General features: G+C 50.0%; 4 protein-coding genes across 5 annotated transcripts; 2 read left to right on the forward strand and 2 right to left on the reverse strand.

Moving 5' to 3' along the window:
• Positions 1 to 2,046: 2,046 nt before the first annotated feature.
• Positions 2,047 to 10,399, reverse strand: LOC125011812 (nucleus accumbens-associated protein 2-like). The gene is made up of 8 exons (XM_047591175.1): positions 10,281 to 10,399; positions 6,890 to 7,501; positions 6,558 to 6,733; positions 6,138 to 6,394; positions 4,288 to 4,464; positions 4,092 to 4,197; positions 3,483 to 3,580; positions 2,047 to 2,615 (listed from the first exon to the last, which is right to left on the reverse strand). Exons 2-8 carry the CDS (start codon positions 7,325 to 7,327, stop codon positions 2,047 to 2,049), a joined length of 1,821 nt encoding a protein of 606 aa, XP_047447131.1. The 5' UTR covers positions 7,328 to 7,501; positions 10,281 to 10,399.
• Positions 10,400 to 11,459: 1,060 nt separating this feature from the next.
• Positions 11,460 to 16,987, reverse strand: qsox2 (quiescin Q6 sulfhydryl oxidase 2). Its single transcript, XM_047592805.1, has 13 exons — positions 16,430 to 16,987; positions 15,508 to 15,608; positions 15,318 to 15,366; positions 14,902 to 15,007; positions 14,735 to 14,825; positions 14,517 to 14,662; positions 13,950 to 14,087; positions 13,752 to 13,881; positions 13,547 to 13,678; positions 13,312 to 13,462; positions 13,028 to 13,216; positions 12,248 to 12,510; positions 11,460 to 12,157 (listed from the first exon to the last, which is right to left on the reverse strand). The coding sequence occupies exons 1-13, from the start codon at positions 16,662 to 16,664 to the stop codon at positions 11,963 to 11,965; spliced, it is 1,926 nt and encodes a 641-aa protein (XP_047448761.1). The 5' UTR covers positions 16,665 to 16,987; the 3' UTR covers positions 11,460 to 11,962.
• Positions 16,988 to 17,267: 280 nt separating this feature from the next.
• cfap77 (cilia and flagella associated protein 77) lies at positions 17,268 to 20,495 on the forward strand. Its single transcript, XM_047592806.1, has 7 exons — positions 17,268 to 17,562; positions 17,964 to 18,167; positions 18,255 to 18,354; positions 19,273 to 19,492; positions 19,676 to 19,775; positions 20,139 to 20,237; positions 20,359 to 20,495. Exons 2-7 carry the CDS (start codon positions 18,105 to 18,107, stop codon positions 20,461 to 20,463), a joined length of 687 nt encoding a protein of 228 aa, XP_047448762.1. The 5' UTR covers positions 17,268 to 17,562; positions 17,964 to 18,104; the 3' UTR covers positions 20,464 to 20,495.
• Positions 20,496 to 20,667: 172 nt separating this feature from the next.
• On the forward strand, positions 20,668 to 22,015 carry barhl1a (BarH-like homeobox 1a). Of its 2 annotated transcripts, none has more exons than XM_047592491.1 (3): positions 20,668 to 21,113; positions 21,295 to 21,496; positions 21,689 to 22,015. In XM_047592491.1, the coding sequence occupies exons 1-3, from the start codon at positions 20,855 to 20,857 to the stop codon at positions 21,885 to 21,887; spliced, it is 660 nt and encodes a 219-aa protein (XP_047448447.1). In that variant the 5' UTR covers positions 20,668 to 20,854; the 3' UTR covers positions 21,888 to 22,015. The 2 variants fall into 2 exon arrangements, with proteins under 2 accessions (XP_047448447.1, XP_047448448.1); XM_047592492.1 differs by having other exon boundaries at positions 21,322 to 21,496.
• The last annotated feature ends 71 nt before the right edge of the window (positions 22,016 to 22,086 follow it).

The following is a 22,086-nucleotide window of genomic DNA, read 5'->3' on the forward strand; positions in this document are numbered from 1 at the left end:
TGTGCTAATTCCCATGTTGACAGAGACGGTTCCCCCCGGCATTAGCTCCCGTAGCCCCTTCAAAATTTCCCAGAGGGAATTTTGTAGTTATTATTATAATTATTACTACTACTACTACTACTACTACATAGTATCATATTCTATTTTATGTGAAAAAGCTGATGGACCAGTGAACTCTAAAAGAAAATGTCAGGACATGAGTCCATGAACTGAACTGAATGTCATGGAGGAAGACAAGGAGCCCAAGAACACCAGTGGTTCTCCAGAAGAACCAGATGAATGTTTAGGAACAAGTCAAAGTCCTGACCTTCATCCAGTAGAAATGTTGGAGCATCAGCTGATGAGAGGAAACCACCAACATCTCACAACTCAGCTGGTTCTGATCTGATCTGGGATCAGATTAGACCCTGATCAACTGTTACAGGAACATTTAGTCTGAAGGACTCACAGACTCACACACTGGACACAAGGACTCAACAACATGGAAGATGACTCAGAGTATTCTCTCGTCTTCCTTCACCCTCATATGAGCTCTGGTCATGTCCGTTCTGAGCCTCCAGGGTTTAATGTGACGTCTCTAACAGCTCCAACTCTTCTGGGACAGTTTTCCACAGGTTCAGGAGTGAGTTGGTTCCAGAAGCTCTTCAGTGATATTGGAGGGGAAGGTCTGGTTCATAGTCCACATCTAGTTCATCCCAGAGGGGTTCTATGGAGGTCAGGACTCTGTGAGGCCAGTCCAGTTCTTCCTCATCCAGGTCTTTATGGACCCGGGTTTGTCTCTGGTTCTCAGTCAGGTTGGAACAGGAAGGGGGTCGTCCCCAAACTGGTCCCACTACGTTGGGAGCATGGAATTGTCCAGAATGTCTTTCCAGATTCTGGATTCTGGATTTGTCAGATTTCCAGATGGAGGCCTGTGGAAACTCATTCCATGAAGGTCTCTGTCTACGCTCTGATCTGGAGCTAAACATCAAGTCTGGACCCATTGACTCTGTTCTTCCATGTTGACCCTCCAGACCTAAAGCCAGGATTCTCCAGTGAGGAGTCTCCAGTGAGGAGTCTACAGTGAGGAGTCTACAGTGAGGAGTGAGGAGTCTACAGTGAGGAGTCTACAGTGAGGAGTCTACAGTGAGGAGTGAGGAGTCTACAGTGAGGATTCTCCAGTGAGGAGTCTCCAGTGAGGAGTCTACAGTGAGGAGTCTACAGTGAGGAGTCTACAGTGAGGATTCTCCAGTGAGGAGTCTCCAGTGAGGAGTCTACAGTGAGGAGTCTCCAGTGAGGAGTCTACAGTGAGGAGTCTACAGTGAGGAGTCTCCTGCTGGTAACAGATTAAAGTTAAACCTTGTTTTTGTTTTTATCAGAATGAAATGATGAAGTGTCAAAAAGTTGGACAACTGATCAGTGAATGGATGAATCTGAGACTTTAACATTCAGCTTTATTAGCATGTTAGCATGTTAGCATATTCTTCATCATCATCATTATCATCATCATCACTGTGTGCTGGACTGCAGGAGGCTGTTAACATGCAGCAGAGCCGAGCAGACAGACGGGTAGAGAGGTAGACAGGTGGACAGGTAGTGAGGTAGGGACAGGAGGACAGACAAGAGGACAGACAGGAGGACAGGCAGGAGGACAGGAGGACAGGGAGTGAGGTAGGGACAGGAGGACAGGTAGGAGGACAGACAGGAGGACAGGTAGTGAGGTAGGGACAGGAGGACAGACAGGAGGACAGGTAGTGAGGTAGGGACAGGAGGTAAGACAGGAGGACAGACAGGAGGACAGGTAGGAGGATAGGTAGGAGGACAGGCAGGAGGACAGACAGGAGGACAGACAGGAGGACAGGAGGACAGGGAGTGAGGTAGGGACAGGAGGTAAGACAGGAGGACAGACAGGAGGACAGACAGGAGGATAGGTAGGAGGACAGGCAGGAGGACAGGCAGGAGGACAGACAGGAGGACAGACAGGAGGACAGGTAGGAGGACAGGAGGACAGGTAGGAGGACAGGTAGCTCTTGTGTTATTTACAGGTAGGCAGATGCATTAGAAAGCTTATTGGCTGTCTTCCAGAGGCTCCGCCCCCCTCTCATCTGTGTCGGCCAATCCCCTGTGAGGAGGGGCGGGCTCTGCCGGCTGAGGGGAGGGGTGAGAGGAGGAGGAGGAGGAAGAGGAGGAGGAAGACAGGGACAGAGGGAGGTCCGGAGGTTGTTCAGTCTGTAGCCTCCCTCCCCCTTCAGCCTCACCTCCCTCCACCTCCTCCTCCACCTGTCCTCCTCCTCCACGAGGCCCAGCAAACTGCAGGTGAGGCAGGGGGGGCGGTGGCACCTCCTTCTCCTTCTCCCCTACCACCTCCTCCAGGCCGAGGTAGGAGGTGCTGATCTGCCTCAGGTCCAGCTCCAAGATGCCACCTCCTCCGCCTGCTCCTCCTGCTGCTCCTCCTCCTCCTCTCTTCAGCTTGCGGGGGTGGGGGGAGGAGGAGGTGGGGGGGAGGCCGTCTGGGAGGAGCGACTGGATCTTTGGGAGCCAACGTTTACGAACCCGCCGGGCGTTGGTGCACATGTCAGCGGCGATGACGTTCATCTCACTCTCCTTAAAGCTGGGAGCAAAGTTCTGACAGTACACTGGGGGGGGGGGGGGGGGGAGGGTTATAGTTTACTTCTGTTGTGTAGTAGTTGTGCAGTAGTTGTGTAGCTCTTGTGTAGCAGTTGTGTAGCAGTTGTGTGGTAGTTGTGCAGTAGTTGTGTAGTAGTTGTGCGGTAGTTGTGCGGTAGTTGTGCGGTAGTTGTGTAGTTGTTGTGTGGTAGTTGTGTGGTAGTTGTGTAGCTCTTGTGTAGTAGTTGTGTGGTAGTTGTGTGGTAGTTGTGTAGTAGTTGTGTGGTAGTTGTGTAGTAGTTGTGCCGTAGTTGTGTAGTAGTTGTGCGGTAGTTGTGTGGTAGTTGTGTAGTAGTTGTGTAGTAGTTGTGCAGTAGTTGTGTAGTAGTTGTGTGGTAGTTGTGTGGTAGTTGTGTAGCTCTTGTGTAGTAGTTGTGTGGTAGTTGTGTGGTAGTTGTGCAGTAGTTGTGTAGTAGTTGTGCGGTAGTTGTGTGGTAGTTGTGTAGCAGTTGTGTGGTAGTTGTGTGGTAGTTGTGCGGTAGTTGTGTGGTAGTTGTGTAGTAGTTGTGTGGTAGTTGTGTGGTAGTTGTGCAGTAGTTGTGTAGTAGTTGTGCGGTAGTTGTGTGGTAGTTGTGTAGCTCTTGTGTAGTAGTTGTGTGGTAGTTGTGTGGTAGTTGTGCAGTAGTTGTGTAGTAGTTGTGCAGTAGTTGTGTAGTAGTTGTGCGGTAGTTGTGCGGTAGTTGTGTAGTAGTTGTGTGGTAGTTGTGTAGCTCTTGTGTAGCAATTGTGTAGCAGTTGTGTGGTAGTTGTGCAGTAGTTGTGTAGTAGTTGTGTGGTAGTTGTGTGGTAGTTGTGTAGCTCTTGTGTAGTAGTCGTGTAGTAGTTGTGTGTCTTACGTTTGACTGTGTTCAGGACTCGGTTGTCCAGGGGTTTCCGGCTCGGGTCATTGGTTGAGGAGCGGATCCCCGTCCCGCAGCTATTGGCCAGAGTGTTTCTATGGAAACCAGAACCAGCCAATCAGCCTCACTCTGGAGTCAACAACACACGAGAACATCTACAGTTCTAGTCTCGGGTCTAGTCTCAGGGTCTAGTCTTAGGTCTAGTCTCGGGTCTAGTCTCAGATCTAGTCTAGTCTCAGGTCTAGTCACAGGTCTAGTTTCAGGTCTAGTCTAGTCTCATGACTAGTCTCAGGACTAGTCTGTTTAGTCTAGTCTCAGGTTTAGTCTCAGGACTAGCCTCAGGTCTAGTCTCGGGGCTAGCGTCAGGTCTAGTTTCAGGTCTAATCTAGTCTGAGGACTAGTCTGTTTAGTCTAGTCTCAGGTCTAGTCACAGGTCTAGTCTAGTCTCAGGTCTAGTCTCAGGTCTAGTCTCGGGGCTAGTCTCGGGGCTAGCGTCAGGTCTAGTTTCAGGTCTAATCTAGTCTGAGGACTAGTCTGTTTAGTCTAGTCTCAGGTCTAGTCTCAGGTCTAGTCTCAGGTTTAGTCTAGTCTCAGGTCTAGTCTCACCTGTCGAAGAAGGTGGCCAGCAGCCTCCTGAGCAGGACCTTGTGTTTGACCCCGGCACACAGGTGGCAGTTCATCAGCTGACCCCGGGTCATGAAAACCCCTGAACCTGAACACACAACAACCACAGTCAGAGACCTCCACCAGATCCAGAGACCTCCACCAGATCCAGAGACCTCCACCAGATCCAGAGTCCTACCTGCCACCAGCTCCACCTTCTCCCCCGGGTCGCCCTCGGTGTAGAGCGACGGGTGGCACCGATACCCGATCTGACTGATCAGGCTGGCGGGCAGCGCCATGTTGTCCCGACCAACCAGGACACAGGGCCGACGCTCGTTAGCCAACGGGAGGGGCAGCATCTCCATCTTCTCCTGGACTGAACCAATGAGAAACAAGGGGAGGGGGGTCAGAGAGTAAACGGACTGTAGGGAGGGGTCACGTGTTGCTTCCTGACTCATGTGCTGCTCTGCTGCTTGTGGCTTGTGGTTGTTGTTTAGGTGGTGAATGAATGTGTTGTGTTGCTGTCTTTAGCCATTAGCTTGTTCCACCTCCACCTCCTGATCTCTGAACCAGTTCATGTTATTGATGAGGAGCCTCGTTAGCTGCTACGTCTTCAACTTGTGTTTATCACATGTGAATGAATGTCATAGTCAGAACAAAACCAAAGAGCTCATTACTGATTGTAGGAAGGAGCCGCGACCACATCCCCCTGTTTTTATTCTTCTATTCATGTTCAGGTGGTTGGAGCTGTTCACCTACTGCCTCCGTTGTGAGAGAGGAACCAGGACGGCATCATTCCCAAAACTCAGAGATGCGTCGAGAACCCTTCAGGAGCCCTGATATCTCTGGGAATGACAGTCTTCCTGAATCTATTTCTAGGTTCGGTTTCAGTCCAGGACACCACAGATGTTCTCAGTAGGATCACACAACTACACAATGCGGCTCTGACACATATCTGGTCACCATGGATGAAGAAGTGTTCTAGCTCTGACACTGGGGCCAGGGACAAGGTGGGGGGGCTGTTATAGTCCGTCATACGCTATCGAAGAAGATCGTGTAGGACACATTCTATAAATTCCAGTTCTATGCTGATGCGCCGACGCACCAGATGTATTACGTCGTCAACCTGACCGACGAATCACAGCGAATTACGGGCAGTGAGGCACTTTCTTACCCGCCTCCTTGTTTATGTGTGTAGCCGCATGGAGTTGGTTATTAAAAAATTACCACTTCCATTATATGTAATTGGTCTGGATTTTCCTCAACTGATGAAGCGCAGGCAAATCAGAACAGGTTTGTTCGTCCGGTGGCAACACGACGAACTGGTTCAGTCATTTGAAGAGGAAGCATTTCAAACAATATGCTGAGAGCCAAACAGCGACGGGCCCGGTGGCACCGGCATAGCGGGTGGAGGCAGCAGCTAGCGTAAGACCACAACAGTCAACATTAACACTGGCAAAACTGCGACTTTCTAGGATAAAACTGTTTAAGAAAGGTTGTTTGACCTGAATTGTCTGTTTTTCATTTTTCAATTTAAGATTGTGATCCTGGAACAACCTGGACCATCCTGGACCATCCTGGACCATCCTAAACCATCCTGGACCATCCTGGACCATCCTGAACCATCCTGAACCATCCTGGACCATCCTGAACCATCCTAAACCATACTGGACCATCCTGAACCATCCTGGACCATCCTAAACCATCCTGGACCATCCTGGACCATCCTGAACCATCCTAAACCATCCTGGACCATCCTGGACCATCCTGGACCATCCTGAACCATCCTGGACCATCCTGGACCATCCTAAACCATCCTGGACCACACCAACACACAACAACAAACAGCAACACACCTTGTCCCCAGGTGTAGATGTCTTTTCTCATACGTCTCTAAGATCTTTATGGTTCCATCCACATCCCCTGGTTTCAGAGACAAACTCTGGACTTGTCTGGACTGAACTGGACTGAACTGAACTGGTCTGGACTGAACTGGACTGAACTGAACTGAACTGAACTGGTCTGGACTGGTCTGGACCATGAACTCACTGTAGGGGTTCCCGGGGAGTCCGTAGATGTGTTGGTAGAGGCCGGGGGGGACAGCGTTGCCATAGTAATCCTCCTCCAGCTCCTCCTCGGTGGGGGGGTGGGACGGAGGGGAGTCCGTGGGGAGACTGGATCCTCCTGGACTGGAGCGCCCCCCTCCTGCCAGGAGGAAGGACTGAAGACCTGAAACCAGACCTCCTCCTGCACTCAGGTAACACAAGGCGCTGGTCCTGGAGGACTGGAGGTCCCCGATGTCCACCCTGAGGACAGAACCCCCAGCAGAGGGACAGGCGGGGGGACAGACATTAGGACAGATGGGGGGACAGATGGGAGGACAAACGGTCGACACCTTTATTAACATAACACACCAGAGACCAAGAATAAAAACAAGGAGACATTTGTCCTCCAGATTCCTGTCCTCACCTGCCCTCGTCTCCTCCTCCGTCCTCCTCGGTAGGAGGAGGTGGTGGAGTGTCTTCTCTCTCCTGTTTGATCCGGCTCACGTCCAGGTCCAGCTCCTCTGGACTCACGTCGTCCATCGGGGGGACGCTCTGGACGGACGGAGCATCAAAGCCCCCGAGCTCGTCTACTGAGGTGGTCTGGAGACAAGAGACAGAATAACACTAGTCCTGGTCCAACAGAGTCCAACAGAGTCCAACAGAGTCCTCTACAGTTCTTCTACTTAAACTGTACCTGGACTGACCTCCTCCACCTGGACCAGCTCAGACCCTCAGTCTTCTGGGTTGTGGACTCACCTGTGAGTCGCAGCAGAGCGGCGAGGAGGACGAGGACGTCTTCATCATCATCAGGTCCATGCCTCGCTCCACGATGTTCTGGATCTGCAGGTACCCGGCGGTGTACATCAGGACCAGCTGCTCGCTGGCGGCCATGCTGAGGCGGCCCGTGTAGCAGAAGGACAGGATCTGCTGGAAACAGGCCGGGGTCACCGAGGACGGGAGCTCAAACACCGTCTGGGAGGAGGAGGAGGAGGACGAGGAGTCGGCCATGGAGCTGAACAGGTCTCTGAAGTAGAGGGAGGAGGCGGCGAGGACGGCCCGGTGCGCCTTGAAGGCCTGACCCTGCACCAGGATGGACACGTCACAGTAGTGACCCTGCAGACGCTGCTGGTTCAGGCTGCCCAGAACACTGCTGCCGAAGTCCGGGATCTCCACCTGGAGCAGCCCCTCAGACATGGTGGAGGCCACGGGGACGAGACAGGGGGACGAGGCAGGGGGACGAGGCAGGGGGACGAGACAGGGGGACGAGGCAGGGGGACGAGACAGGGGGACGGATGGAGTTGAACTGGAGTTGGTCTCAGGGAAACTGCAGATCCATCACGGTGTTGAGAGGTAGTATTGGTTAGAGATCTGGAAGAGAAAGAGGGAGGAGTCAATGTAACCTCTAGACTTAAAGGGGGAGGAGTCCGTGTATCTCTAGGCTCAAAGGGGGAGGAGTCAGTGTTACCTTGTTACCTCTAGGCTTAAAGGGGGAGGAGTCAGTGTTACCTCGTTACCTCTAGGCTTAAAGGGGGAGGAGTCAGTGTTACCTCTAGGCTCAAGGGGGGGGTTGCAGGTTCTCCACCATCTAATGTAGAGTTGTTCACATGGTCTGTTAAGTTTTTTTGGATCTTTTCCTTAATGAAGAATCAACCTGAGAATCATCCCCCTTGGAGAAGCTCAGCTGCCTATGAAACACAACAGAACCAGAATCTGGTACCCGGGAGACCAGACTGGCTCACCTACGTCACGCTACGTCATTTACCAAAATAACCTGTACTCCAGCCATAGAACCGGCTCAAGCTGGTCCAGGTCATGGTCATCATCAGCCTTCACATCACATCACGACCAGGAAGACGTGATGGAGGACAAACTGAACCGGTCCAGAGTGGCTTCACTTACCTCAGCACTTACAGAGGGGACCCAGAGACCAGAGAGGACCCAGAGACCAGAGAGGACCCAGAGACCAGAGGGGACCCAGAGACCAGGTTCCTGGTAGTTTACTGACTCCAGCTCTGATCCCTGGTTTAGAAACTCCAGGAGAGATTCAGAGGAGGAGTCCATAAAGAACCGATGATGTCGCTGGTCTCAGTGACGTCTTGTCTGTGCTGGTCCCACCCTGGTAAAGGAGTCCAGCACCTGAATCCCTGTAACCCGGGTCAATCACTTAGACCAGCTCCATGACCTGGTCAGTCCACTACTGACCCGGCCCCGGGGGAAGCTACAGACAAAGACTCTACAGATGCTGTCGTACCCAATGGGGATGTCTGATCCTTTCATTCCGATACCAAGTAAAACCAAGGCCAATATCCCGATACCAACACCGATATGGAGACTTTTACATGTTGACTAGTTTATATGAAAATGACTTTTACAATGAACATTTTGTGAATGTAATTCTCTGGATTCAGTCTGTCATGGTTGTTCATCACTTCGTCCCTTAAGTTGGAGCTGAGTGGCCATGTTTCTACTGTTTACGTTCCAACTGCATCTCATTAAATGTTCACAAATGTCTGACTTCTGAACTCTGCTGTGAACTGTGTTTTAACTGTTACAGCAGCTGCTGCTTGGACGTTGCTGCAGAAAACTTTAAAGTTAAAGGAAGTGATCTGAGAGGCCGTGGAGCGGTTTTCTTGTCTTAGTGTAAATCCTGTTTTTATTAGTGCTGCTGTGTGAGTTGCTGTTTGTTTGTCTGGGCCAGGATTCCCTCGGAAAAGAGGGACCCACCTGGTTTAATAAAGACTAATAAAATTAAGTATAAAGTTAGAGTTATGAGAAATGTATTTTATCTTTTTATTTATAAGAATTAAACAAGCTACCAAATATCAGATTTGTCTTTTATCAGTTGAGTGAAAATCTGAGCAAATCACATTAAAAGAAATCTCGCTCAAACAAAAATGAAACTAAGAACAGTCACTGTCTGATCGGGACCAGACCGAGCGGGACTGAACGGACCCAACGTTAAATTATCCTTTAAGAACTTTACAGCAGCAGCGACTTTAAACAGTAAAAAAAAAAACAATTCAACATGTTTAATGTCTACTTCTTTCTACTTCTTAGAAGAAGAACAGAGACATAGCAACAAGCTTTCATCATTTTCGAAGCAGTTAACAGTTAGCTGTTAGCTGTTAGCAGTTAGCAGTTAGCCGAGCTCTGATGTGTGCAACAGTTGAATCATTGTACCAGGAACTCCACCACCAGGGGCGCTATTTACTAGATCTACTATTCACCTCCAGGCTTAAAATACAGAACCTCATCCCATTGGCTAACAGGCTAAAACGCTAACTAGCTAACTGGATAACTGGATAACTGGCTAACCGGCTACCTGCTAACCATTTAACTGGATAACTAGATAACTGGCTAACCAGATAATTGGCTAACCAGCTAACTGGCTAACTGGATAACTTCATAACTGGCTTACTGGCTAACTGGCTAAATGGCTAACCGGCTAACTGGCTAACCAGCTAACCAGCTAACTTCATAACCAGCTAACCGGTTAACCATGCTAGCTGACCTACTCAACCTCCAGTCTTCATGCAGGTTGAAGGCAAAAGAAAAAGGTCCACTATAGTCCACTTTAGTCCTCACTGGTCCTGTATAGTCCTCTTTAGTCCTCACTGGTCCTGTATAGTCCTGTATAGTCCAGCAGAGTCCACTATAGTCCTGTATAGTCCTGTATAGTCCAGCAGAGTCCTCTTTAGTCCTGTATAGTCCTGTATAGTCCTGTATAGTCCAGCAGAGTCCACTATAGTCCTGTATAGTCCTGTATAGTCCAGCAGAGTCCACTATAGTCTAGCAGAGTCCACTATAGTCCAGCAGAGTCCACTATAGTCCAGCAGAGTCCTTTTTAGTCCTGTATAGTCCACTATAGTCCTGTATAGTCCTGTATAGTCCAGCAGAGTCCACTATAGTCCTGTATAGTCCAGTAGAGTCCACTATAGTCCTGTATAGTCCTGTATAGTCCTGTATAGTCCAGCAGAGTCCTTTTTAGTCCTGTATAGTCCTGTATAGTCCTGTATAGTCCAGCAGAGTCCTTTTTAGTCCTGTATAGTCCTCTTTAGTCCTCTCTCGTCCTCTTTCGTCCTCTCTGGTCCAGTCTTTGTTAAAGTTGGTGGTTTTGTTGAGTCCAGTAAACAGAGACAGACCTCACCTCCTCTCTGCTCCTGCCTCTGGATGGGAGAGGTTTTCTTCTCCTCCTGCGTTCAGTCAACGCATCGTCTGGTGTGTCACCGGAGGAGGAGGAGGAGGAGGAGGAGGAGGGGGAGGGGGAGGAGGGGGAGAGACACAGCAGACAGCCGAGGAGGAGGATGGAGGGAGGAGGAGGAGGAGTCATCTGAGGACAGAGAGGAGCTAATGCGGCTAACTGCCCTGCAGAGGACGAGAGGGAGGAGGAGGAGGAGGGGGAGGAGGGGGGGGGGAGCACAGCTGATCTGATGAAGGAAGAGGACACACAGACACGCTAACAACACGCTAACAACACGCTAACAACACAACACGCTAACAACACAGAGAGTCTGTCATGACTCGGCTAAAATGTACAGAACTGCATTGCAGCACTACACACACTACACACACACTACACACTACACACACTACACACACACTACACACTACACACACACACACACACACTACACACACACTACACACTAAACACTACACACCACACACACACACACTACACACTACACACACTACACACTACACACACACTACACACTACACACTACACACTACACACACACTACACACACACACACTACACACTACACACACACTACACACTACACACACTACACACTACACACTACACACACTACACACACTACACACCACACTACACACACTACACACTACACAACACACACACACACACACACACACTACACACACACACACACTACACACACACTACACACTACACACACACTACACACTACACACACACTACACACTACACACACACACTACACACACACTACACACTACACACACACTACACACTACACACTACACACACTACACACTACACACACACACACACACACACACACACACACACACACACACTCCCACACTACACAACACACACACACACACCACACACAACACTACACACTTACACACAACACACACACACATTAAAATACACTAACACATATATAAAACATTACATCAACACTGACATACACACTACACACACACTACACACTACACACACACACACACACACTACACACTACACACACACGCACACACACACACACACACACACACTACACACTCTACACACAAACACACACACACATTTAAAATAAACTGTGAAACATTTTATTGATTAAAACTTTATTTACATCAGATCAGCTGACATCACAGTAAACAACCTGGACCTCATCCAGGACCAGGTCCAGGTCCAGGACCAGGTCCAGATCCAGATCCAGGACCAGGAAACATTTGGCACAATGTGAACTCTATGATCCAGTTCTGACGTGTCCCTCCTGAGGGATTCTGGGACATGAACCTGGTCCGACTCAGGGGATCCAGTCTGAGTCTGCAGCAATAAATAAATCCAGACCTACAACCAGGTCTACAATCCAGACCCAGTCTGGTTCTGGTTCTGGTTCTGCTGATCAGAGTCAGTAAAAGTGGGCGGTACTAAACAGCTGATTGGCTCCGTGTTGGTGTTCAGAGAACAGTTCTGGTTCTGGAGTCCAGTCCAGTCTAATGTACTCTGGTCTGGTCTGGTCTGGTCTGGTCCAGTCCGGTCTGGTCCAGTCCGGTCCGGTCCGGTCTGGTCTAGTCCGGTCCGGTCCGGTCTGGTCTAGTCCGGTCTCAGACGTGGAGCCGTGAGTGTCTGAGTTTCCACCTCCTGGACCGGACTTTGAAGAAGAAGAAGAGGAGCATGAGGACGAGGCAGGAGGAGACGTAGAGGACGACACACAGAGACATGTCCACACTGTTGAAACCCACACCCAGGATCCACAGTCCTGCTCCTCCTCCTCCCTCACCTCCTCCTGCTCCTCCTCCCTCACCTCCTCCTCCTCCTCCTCCTCCTCCTCCTCCTATGTCTTTACGTCCCCTCTCGTCCTCCATCAGAGCAGGTTGACGGTCCTTTGCTCCTGCTCCTCCTCCTCCTGCTCCTCCTGCTCCTCCTCCCCCCTGCTCCTGCTGAGGCTGAGGAGGGGGAGGAGCAGGGAGTCGGGGGGGAGTCAGGGAGTATCTGGGGGAGAGGTTGGAGACGCCGTAGTGGTGACGGAGGAAGAGGAGGACATTGTCCCGGTTCCAGATGTGGACTCCATTTCTCTCCTCATGGCAGGAGGCGCAGAGGGAGGGGCTTGGCCATGGAGCTTTGGGGAAGAGAGGGTCATCACTGAGAGAACCTGAGGAGGAGGAGGAGGAGGAGGAGGAGGAGAATCATTCATCTGTCTAATCTCTGTGTGCTGTTATAAACCACAGTCTGTAGAAGACGCCATGACGGCTCCTCACAACATGTAGAGCTCCGCCCCCTGATATCTAGCTGCAACACATAAGCCCCGCCCCTGGTGTCTAGTTGCAACACATAAGCCCCGCCCCCTGATATCTAGCTGCAACACATAAGCTCCGCCCCTGATATCTAGCTGCAACACATAAGCTCCGCCCACAGATATCTAGCTGCAACACATAAGCCCCGCCCCCTGGTGTCTAGCTGCAGTATAGGTCATGCAAGCTCCGCCCCCTGATATCTAGCTGCAACACATAAGCCCCGCCCCCGGTGCAACACATAAGCCCCGCCCCTGGTGTGTAGCTGCAACATATAAGCCCCGCCCCCTGGTGTGTGGCTGCAGTTCAGGTCGTATGCACGGCGGCCATCTTGGCTCTACAGTGTGCAGAGCATGTAAACGTTAGTGTGTTTGTTACCAGCCAGTCTGTCGTTGACTCTGTTGTGTTGCCTCCAGAGCCACAGCACCTCCTCCTCTCTGCTCCTCACGTCCTCCAGACTTTCAGCCGCCGCCTCCTCAAAGTGGCGTCCGCACTCCTCACAGCCGAAGAACGTCCTGATGTAGCGACGCATCACCTGAAGCACCGGGGCCGCCTCCACCTCCAGACCTGAGGAGGAGGAACAGGAGGAGGATCAGGAGGAGGATCAGGAGGAGGAGGAGGAGGAGGAGGAGGAGTCGGGGAGGGGGGGGGGTCAGACTGACCTGTGTTGTCCAGAGCGTGGGGGGACGTCTCGTGTTGAACCGTCAGAACGTGGAACAGAGTCCAGAGGGAACATGGGTACCCTCTAAGCCCCGCCCTGCTGCCCTGGCAACCAACCCAGCGAACCTCCGCCCCCAGGAACACGTCTGAGATCTACAGGAGACAGGAAGTCAGTCCTCCAGGGGTAGGACCTGGTTCTAGACCTGGGTCTAGGTCCGGTTCTGGAGTGTGTCTCACCCTCATCTTGTTGTCGACCAGGTCCAGGACGGCCTGGTAGGGGATTGGTTGCAGCGGCAGACCCAGCAGCCAATCAGAGAGCGTCTCCATCAGCTTCACCACCGAGGCTCCGCCCACGCCGCCTGGATACAACTAAGAGTCGGAGGGGTCAGCTGGTTACCGTCTCTGTGGTTACATACCTGCGTTGCCAGGGCGGAGCCGTTACCTTGGCGACCAGCATGACAAAGTCCTTGAAGACCCTGAGCTCCTCCCCCTCCAGTGCATTGTGGGTAGCCAGTTCCACCCTCAGCAGGTAGTGCAGCCCTGACTCCAGATCAGCCAGGTACACCTTCGACCTGGGGACACGCCTGGGTCACATGACCTGACAGGTAACCAGGAAGTAAACACGCCTGACTGGACTCACCTGTCGAAGTCTCTCCACGGCGCCACCGCTGCCTCCTCATGGCCGACGCCGGTACTGATGCTGTCCCCCCTCCCGACTCGCTGCACCCCCGGCAACGCCCTCAACAAGGAGGAGAAGAAGAACCGCTGCCGCTTCTCACTGGCAGGAACAAAGGGGAGGAGTTAAATGTTGCCCCTCCCACTTTTCCTCCAGACTCTGGTGTTTCATTTATTAATCCTACGCTGCTTTAGCTCCTCCAGCCACAAGGAAATGTTGGATCATACACTGAACTTGTTTTTAACAATAGTTTTTCCATCTCTTTGCAGAGCGGTTGGCATGGCAACTGTTGCTTGTTATGTCACATCGTGTTTCTATAGCATCAAATAAGGAACTAAAATGAAACCTGTCCTAAAGTGACTGAAAACATCCTTGAAACAAAGTATTTGTTGTGTATTTTAGTGTTTTAGTTTGGCCCAAGCCCCGCCCCCTAACATGGAGGGGGTGGAGCTTATGACCTATACTGCAGCCAGAGGGGGCGCTCTATTGGCTTCCTTTCAGAGGAGCAGTGATGTCACTTCCTGTCCTCACCTGTGCAGGTGAGCGTGAGTCCCGTTGGGCCTCAGCAGGTAGATGGAGGGCAGGGCTGTGATCTTCAGGGCGTCCAGCAGGGGGAGCTCTGAGCTCAGAGCCCGCTTCACCTGGACCCCTGAGTACTGCAGCAGGTCCAGGATCACCTGACACACAAACACCAGTCAGAACCACACACCAGGTAGTCAGCTGACAGGTTCTGGTCTGGACCGCCTCACCTCTCGTCCCAGGTACGAGTCCGGCTCCTCCACGATGATGGCGGTGTAGTGGTCGGACCTTTGACCCAGCAGAGGCAGCAGCTCAGCAGAACTGCAGACAGACGGGGGTTAGATGGACCTGGTTCTGGTTCTGTTAAAGGTCTGAGGTCTATGACTGGTTCTGGTACCTGTATGGACGTAATGGGGGACAACGCTGAGGCCAGTCCAGTCTAGTGTGGTTCTGGAGGATGTTGATCATCAGCTGACGGACAGACTGGATCTCTCTGTCTGCACCTGAGGGAGGAGGAGGAGGAGGAGGAGGAGGAGTTATAGCAGGAGGAGGAGTTATAGCAGGAGGAGGAGGAGGAGTTATAGCAGGAGGAGGAGGAGGAGGAGGAGGAGGAGTTATAGCAGGAGGAGGAGGTGGAGGAGGAGGAGTTATAGCAGGAGGAGGTAAAGCAGGAGGAGGTGTAAGAGGAGGAGGAGGTAAAGCAGGAGGAGTTATAGCAGGAGGAGGAGGAGTTATAGCAGGAGGAGGAGGAGGAGTTATAGCAGGAGGAGGAGTTATAGGAGGAGGTGTATTCAGGTGCAGAGTGAGTCTCACCTCTATGAGGGGTCCCTGTGTCTGTGGGAGGACTGTGGGCTCTGAAGAACTGTACACAGAGATTTATTATTATTATTATTATTATTATTATTATTATAAATGTTATAAATGTTATTATTATTATACATGTTATTGGTGCTGGGCTCCAGCAGGAGGCGACGCTCAGTCTGAACAGGCTGCAAACACTCACTTTAAACGTCGGGTAGAATTTGATGCTGAACTCTTTACACACGTCGAAGTTTTCCTCCTGAGCGCAGTCCAGCACGGCCACGCCCACCACTTCCTGCCAGGCTGTACACACACACACACACAGAGTCCTCACAGAGATATAAACACCAGCAGAGTCCTCACAGAGATATAAACACCAAGCAGAGTCCTCACAGAGATATAAACACCAAGCAGAGTCCTCACAGAGATATAAACACCAAGCAGAGTCCTCACAAACACATAAACATATAAACACCAGCAGAGTCCTCACAAAGATATAAACACCAGCAGAGTCCTCACAGAGACATATCAGACTGACACACACACACACACGCGCTCACAAAGAGACCTCACAAATACACAAACATCAGGGACACACACACTGAGCTAATAAAGCTAACGGAGCTAACGGAGCTAATGAAGCTAACGGAACTCACGAAGCAGCTAAGGTGCTAACAGAAGCTAACAGAAGCTAACAGAAGCTAACAGAAGCTAGAAACAGCGGCTGTTTCGTGTGAAATATTGTCTGTTTGAAGAATCCGGGAAATGAATCAAATTAAATTAAATCGAATGATATCGAATCATTTTATCGGTTAAATCTCAGCGTTGAATCACGGTGGCTCCATCATTCAGAACCCGGTGGAAGAAAACGCTACTTTAAGCTTCACCAAGTTAAAGCTGTAACTGACGAGCCACACAACAGAGTCTATGTTTTCCTGAAATCAGCCACTGATTCTAGGATTAAATTTCAGCCGAACTGACGAGTGAGTCCAATATAATCAGAGGACCGCATCTAAAGCTCAATGGCCACAGTTACACAGATTAACGTGTAAATGTGTAAATATGCAGATATTTGAAACCATTCTGGTGCTGATGTTTACAATGAGGGGAAGCGAACCGAGCACCTTTGACGTCCTGGGCCAGAGCCTTCCATGTGCTGGAGTACTGGATGCAGTGTCCGCACCAGGACGAGTAGAACTGGACCAACCAGGCCGACGACGAGTTAGTGACGGTGGGCTTCAGACTGCTGCTGCTCAGGATCACCAGCGGGTCCTGCTCCGTGTACAGCCGGGCTGAGCCTCCCTCTGCGCGGGGAGCGAGCCACAGGACGACCGCTGCTTTGAGCCAGAGCCGGAGCATCCCTGCCGAGAGCAGGCGGCCGGAGAAGCGGAGATGTGCAGCCGGAAAGGAGCCGAGGGGTCCGGGGAGACATGAGAGAGGATCCCCGCTGATTCAGAGAGAGGCGCGGACAGACGTCCCACTCTGACCCGGAAAACACGGCACCAGCAGCCTGGAAACAAGAGCTGCGATTACTTCAGTTAATAAAACACAACTTCAGCGTGTCCCTCACAGAACGAGCAGTTTACATCTAGATTTTTTATAGTCGTTGTAAAAATAAATAATATTTTTTTAAGAAAACAAGAACTTTAGATGGGTAAATTCTGTGACTTGTTTTCGCTCGTTAAACGCGTTCGCTTCCTGTTTTAATAGACGGTCTCTGGCCGAGTGACGTGTGCTTAGTTCAGGGTACTCGGAAATATGAACCTCAGCGATTAAAGTGACTCGTAATTATATTTTCAGTTATTTAGGTGTCAGTTTGAAAAGTAAAACTTAAAAAAGAAATTAAAATATGAAGCAATTAAATTAATCAGAATTAAAAAATAAATAGAATGAATTTGTTTAAACGGGATCAAGTCAGTATGAACTACAATTTTATTTATGCATAGTGTATTCATGCATACTTGCATGTACAAGAACGAAAAAAACACGAACTTTTCCAACAGTCAGTGAATGCAGCCCTACTTATTGGAGCGACTTTATTAATAACCTGGACTGGAATAAATATTTTGAAATTGTCTACGAGATATACGATAAATAATAAGGTCAAAGAAGTGTCATCTAAAATAATTTACAGAATTCACCCATCGAAAATTGTATTGACAACTATTCCAGCAGATCCAGAAGTAAAATGCTCTTTCTATGAAGGACATCCTGAAGATGTTTTCATTTATTCTGGCCTCGTCCTTCCTCTAACAAAGTAAGCAAAGATTTCTGCAACTTGGTTTCTACTTGTATTGAACCACATTTTTCCTTTTGCTTTGAACATCATCCATCTGCCTCAAAGAAACTCTTCTGTCCTGAATCTGATGATACATTTAGATAAATATCATCACAAATGTAGACACACTAATCAGTAACCACTCCTCTCCATCTCTGAAGCTACATATTAAAACTATGAGTCGTTGCTTTTAAAGTGAAAGAGACTAAGACTTTGGATTAATGAGCTTTGAAAATAAAATATTCTGAAATATTGTGGGATGTGTGTCGCCCCCTGGTGGTTGTCATTGCTCTTAATAAACAAAGTTTACAGGAAAGACAATTGTCTCGGCTTCCGTACACACTTCCTGCTTCTGTTTTGTTGTGATCTCGTTACCATAGCAACGCAGACACGCGCAGGTCGGAGGCGAGGACACGAGCTGCTGAATTTATTCCATTCATTTATTCATCAAACTGGTGAGATCCAGTTGGAGGCTGCTCTTCCGGGTTCTGCTGCGGGTTCTGGTTCGGAATCATAGCTCTATGTCGTCACCGAGGCTGGGCGTGGTCAGAGACACGATGCTGACCAATCCGCTGCTCATCAAGGTAAAACGTCACATGACTGTGGCGTCGCCAGTGACGTCATCATGATGATGATGATGATGATGATGAAGATCTCCTCTTCATCCTCAGGACCCTCTGGCTCAGACCCGGTCTCGGGGGCTACTGGTTCCTGGACCAGACTTCACGTTCGGAACTAGCAGCTCTCTGACAGATGGGGGCGTGTCTGAAGGTAAGCCCCGCCCCCTGGTTGCTTTGTTCGTTAGTGTGGTCCTGACCTAATATACAGTATCAATGAAGATCCCATTGTGCTGCTAGAAATGACATTTTTTCTTGTTTTCCAAAAATATGACTTTTATATGACAATTATAGTTATTAGGCTAAAGGTTTAAAGGTTAGCATTATGCTAACATTGGTGCTTTAATGAAATAAAGCCTTATTTCTGTAACCTCGTCATGTGTCTCCACTTCATGTCTCTGGGCCGGAACATGAACATCAGGTTCAACAGCTCAACGTTTGGAGACTGAAGTTATTAGTTTTTACAGGTGATGCTTTTTCTTCCCTTTCTGTTACAAGCTAAGGGCTAAATATTTAGTTCCATCTCCACCGACGTATTATTAAATAAATAAAGGTCCTCACAGAGACAGAGGAACAGAGCTGTGTTTGAATGAAGGAGACATGCCTGCAGGCAACAAGCACAGCTGTCACTCAAACACACACACACACACACAGACACACACACACACACACACACACACACACAGACACACACACACAGACACACACACACACACAGACAGACACACACACACACACACACACATGCAGCTATTATCTATATTTAAACATCATCAGTCAGAACCACGACCAAACAAATGTCCTCACAGAGACAGTACAACACGAAACACACTCTGGCCCAGATTAGATTCAACTTTATTCTCATTCCACATGTTCAGGTCCAGATCAACTAAATCCAGTTTATCATCATCCAGAGGTTCAGTTCAGCAGTTAGAGCTGGAGCGTAGATAGTGGGACTCTATAAACAGGTGAGACCGTCTGAACAGGTGAGACTTGGACCGGACTGACCCGTCTGAACAGGTGAGACTTGGACCGGACTGACCCGTCTGAACACTCGTGTTCTGTCCTTCAGTTCTGTCCGGGTGGAGGGTTCAGCCCAGACGCCAGCGCTCCCCTCGCCCTCTGGACTTCCTCTCTCTGAACCGGGACGCAGTGAAGTCCGGTCTGGTGACGGCCAAGGAGGTGAGTCAGTACCGCGCCCACAACCAGAGCCCCGCCCCTAAATGGCGAGGGGGAGGGGCTTCACAACACCCAACGCCCGACCCTGACGTCACGTTTGGAGTCGCCAACAGGTGAGACACTCAGAAAATAGTCATTCTTCTTCCAAACTGGTTCCAAACTGGTTCCAAAGTTCCAAACCAGCTTGGAGCTGATTGGGACCAGTTAAGAACTGAACTAGAACCAGGTTCTTGTTTTCTGGAAATGGGACACTGAGGGACACCTGGAGACTGATGACTGACTGATGTGTCCACCAGGCCGTCGTCCCCCCTGTCAGACCTCCTCTCTCATCAATATGCCCGGAGGTGGATGGAGGAACAGCTGAGCAGGAACCAAACCAGGAACCACAAGCCCAAGGTCAGAGGGACAGAAGCTTGATCGCCCCATAAATCATTCTGATCCTAAACACTGACCAACGTGAACCAGTATGAACCAGTGTGAACCAGTATGAACCAGTATGAACCAGTATGAACCAGTATGAACCAACGTGAACCAGTATGAACCAGTATGAACCAGTATGAACCAACGTGAACCAGTATGAACCAGTGTGAACCAGTATGAACCAGTGTGAACCAGTATGAACCAATATGAACCAATACCGTATGTAACATGTAGCCTTGGAGGCTGTTAGCTTAGCATTGCTATGTAGCATGTAGCCTTGCTGACTGGTTTCCTGGGGAACCTGTGAGCTCTGTGGTGTTTCTGGTTGTATTTCTGCAGGTTAAAGTAGGAGGTGCAGAGACCAGGACCAGTCTGCTGAGGAGGACCAGACCTCTTCCTGTCCGTCAGACGCCCCCCCAGCTGCCTCGCTTCACTCAGGTAACACCAGACCAGATTAGACTGGACCCAGACTGGACCAGACCAGATTAGACTAGACCCGGACTGGACCAGACCAGATTAGACCAGATTAGACCGTCCTCTCAGTCGTCTCTGTTTCCAGGTGGCTCCAGCTCTGAAAACCTTCAGGGACCCGGACTCTTGTGGAACCAGGACTCTCATGAGAGAGTCTTCAGGGACCAGGAGAAAAGTCCAGGATCTGGATTGAGTTCATCAGCACAAATAAAGATTTAAATCCTGTTGAGACTCTGAGTCCATTTTTATTTGGAGGAGGGTGGGGGGAAGGAGGGGGAGGAGGAGGGTGGGGGGAAGGAGGGGGAGGAGGAGGAGGAGGGGGAGGAGGAGGAGGAGGAGGAGGGGGAGGAGGAGGAGGAGGAAGGCGGGGGGAAGGAGGAGGAGGAGGAGGAGGGCGGGAGGAGGAGGAGGAGGTTTGTTGAGTTGATTCTGTCTGTGCTCCTGAATTGAGTTCAGTTTAATCATTTTAATTGATTTACATTAAATTTAACTTCTTCAATTAATTTCTTAATTTCTTTGGTTAATATCTTCATCTTGTTACCTGGACCCTCTGGACCCTCTGGACCCTCTGGACCCTCTGGCTGATGGACATGGAGGCTTCCTCGCTCCTCTCCCGGCCGCAGCCGCCGGAGCTCAGCCCCGGAGGAAGCAGCGGCTCCTCGGCGCCTCCTTCCCCGCCGGAGTCTCCGCTCCAGCCCCGCTCCCTCCGCTCCCTCCGCCCCTCCTTCCTGATCCGGGACATCCTCGCGGACAGTCGACCCGGTCCTGACCCGGGACAGCCCGAACTGGAGGAAGATCCTCAGGATAAAAGTCCGAGCAGCGGCTCAGAAAGTGAGAGTCGAGGTAAAAGATTTAAATTAAACAATTAAAACAGGAACTAATGAAACAGACGAATCACTGATTTGTTTTTATACTGATATTCTTCGAACGAACAACAACATGAAAATCATTATTATTCAATTATTATAATTATAATATTAATCATTTTATGTGGTTTGAATAAAAACAATAATGTTCTGATCAGTTATCGATCAGCTGTTTCTGATTGTAGGTGGGGCGTTCAGGAAACCTCGGAAATCTCGCACTGCGTTCAGCGAACATCAGCTGTCGAAGCTCGAGACAAGTTTCCAGAACCAGAAATATCTGAACGTCCAGGACCGGATGGAACTGGCTGCTGCTCTGAAGCTCAGCGACGCTCAGGTCAAGACCTGGTACCAGAACCGCAGGTAACCCCCCCCCCCCCCCGGAACCAGAACCAGAGCCAGAACCAGAACCAGAGACACCAACACACTCAACCGGCCATCAACAACTCAGTTTTAGTGAAGACTGATGTGACATAATGGGACTGATTGATTGATTGACTGGTTGAGTGACTGACTGATTGATTGATTGATTGATTGATTGATTGATCGTTTCAGGACCAAGTGGAAGCGTCAGTCCTCTGCTGGTCTGGAGCTTCTGGGTGAAGTTGGCTCCATGTTTCTACCCTCACACCTGTTCCCTCAGACCCTGACAACTATGGACCTCCACCTGTACAGAAGCCACGCCCACCCGCACCAGAGGGCCCCGCCTCCGCTGAGCTGCATGCTAGCAGACAGGGACAACAGCCCAGTGTGAGACACGAGGTCTGTTCAGTCTGGAGATGAGACGAAGAGACGAGGACGAGATGTGAGGACGGTGTTTGTCTTTGAGGATGATCATGTTTCTGCTTTTTCAAGTTTTCAATAAAAACTAAACAGAATGAAGCTTTTGTGTCTTTCTGTCAGATTCTGACTTGTTCATGAAGTTTCAGCGACTGAAATGGTGACGAACGAAC

Source organism: Mugil cephalus, chromosome 8, assembly GCF_022458985.1.
Source record: "Mugil cephalus isolate CIBA_MC_2020 chromosome 8, CIBA_Mcephalus_1.1, whole genome shotgun sequence".
NCBI classification, from domain to species: domain Eukaryota; kingdom Metazoa; phylum Chordata; class Actinopteri; order Mugiliformes; family Mugilidae; genus Mugil; species Mugil cephalus.

Excerpts from the sequence above, each read along its gene's own strand:
- LOC125011812 (XM_047591175.1), bottom strand. The coding sequence starts at position 7,327 with ATGTCTGAGGGGCTGCTCCAGGTGGAGATCCCGGACTTCGGCAGCAGT. Across the intron at positions 6,395-6,557 it reads GGAGGAGGAGACGAGGGCAG|GGTGGACATCGGGGACCTCC; the intron begins GTGAGGACAGGA and ends TTCTGTCCTCAG. Across the intron at positions 4,465-6,137 it reads ACTCCCCGGGAACCCCTACA|TCCAGGAGAAGATGGAGATG; the intron begins GTGAGTTCATGG and ends TCATTGGTTCAG.
- qsox2 (XM_047592805.1), bottom strand. The coding sequence starts at position 16,664 with ATGCTCCGGCTCTGGCTCAAAGCAGCGGTCGTCCTGTGGCTCGCTCCC. Across the intron at positions 15,367-15,507 it reads AATTCTACCCGACGTTTAAA|TTCTTCAGAGCCCACAGTCC; the intron begins GTGAGTGTTTGC and ends CTCTGTGTACAG. Across the intron at positions 13,882-13,949 it reads CCGTGGAGAGACTTCGACAG|GTCGAAGGTGTACCTGGCTG; the intron begins GTGAGTCCAGTC and ends GCGTGTCCCCAG.
- cfap77 (XM_047592806.1), top strand. The coding sequence starts at position 18,105 with ATGTCGTCACCGAGGCTGGGCGTGGTCAGAGACACGATGCTGACCAAT. Across the intron at positions 18,355-19,272 it reads AGATGGGGGCGTGTCTGAAG|TTCTGTCCGGGTGGAGGGTT; the intron begins GTAAGCCCCGCC and ends TCTGTCCTTCAG. Across the intron at positions 19,493-19,675 it reads ACGTTTGGAGTCGCCAACAG|GCCGTCGTCCCCCCTGTCAG; the intron begins GTGAGACACTCA and ends TGTGTCCACCAG.
- barhl1a (XM_047592491.1), top strand. The coding sequence starts at position 20,855 with ATGGACATGGAGGCTTCCTCGCTCCTCTCCCGGCCGCAGCCGCCGGAG. Across the intron at positions 21,114-21,294 it reads CTCAGAAAGTGAGAGTCGAG|TTATCGATCAGCTGTTTCTG; the intron begins GTAAAAGATTTA and ends TGTTCTGATCAG. Across the intron at positions 21,497-21,688 it reads ACCTGGTACCAGAACCGCAG|GACCAAGTGGAAGCGTCAGT; the intron begins GTAACCCCCCCC and ends TGATCGTTTCAG.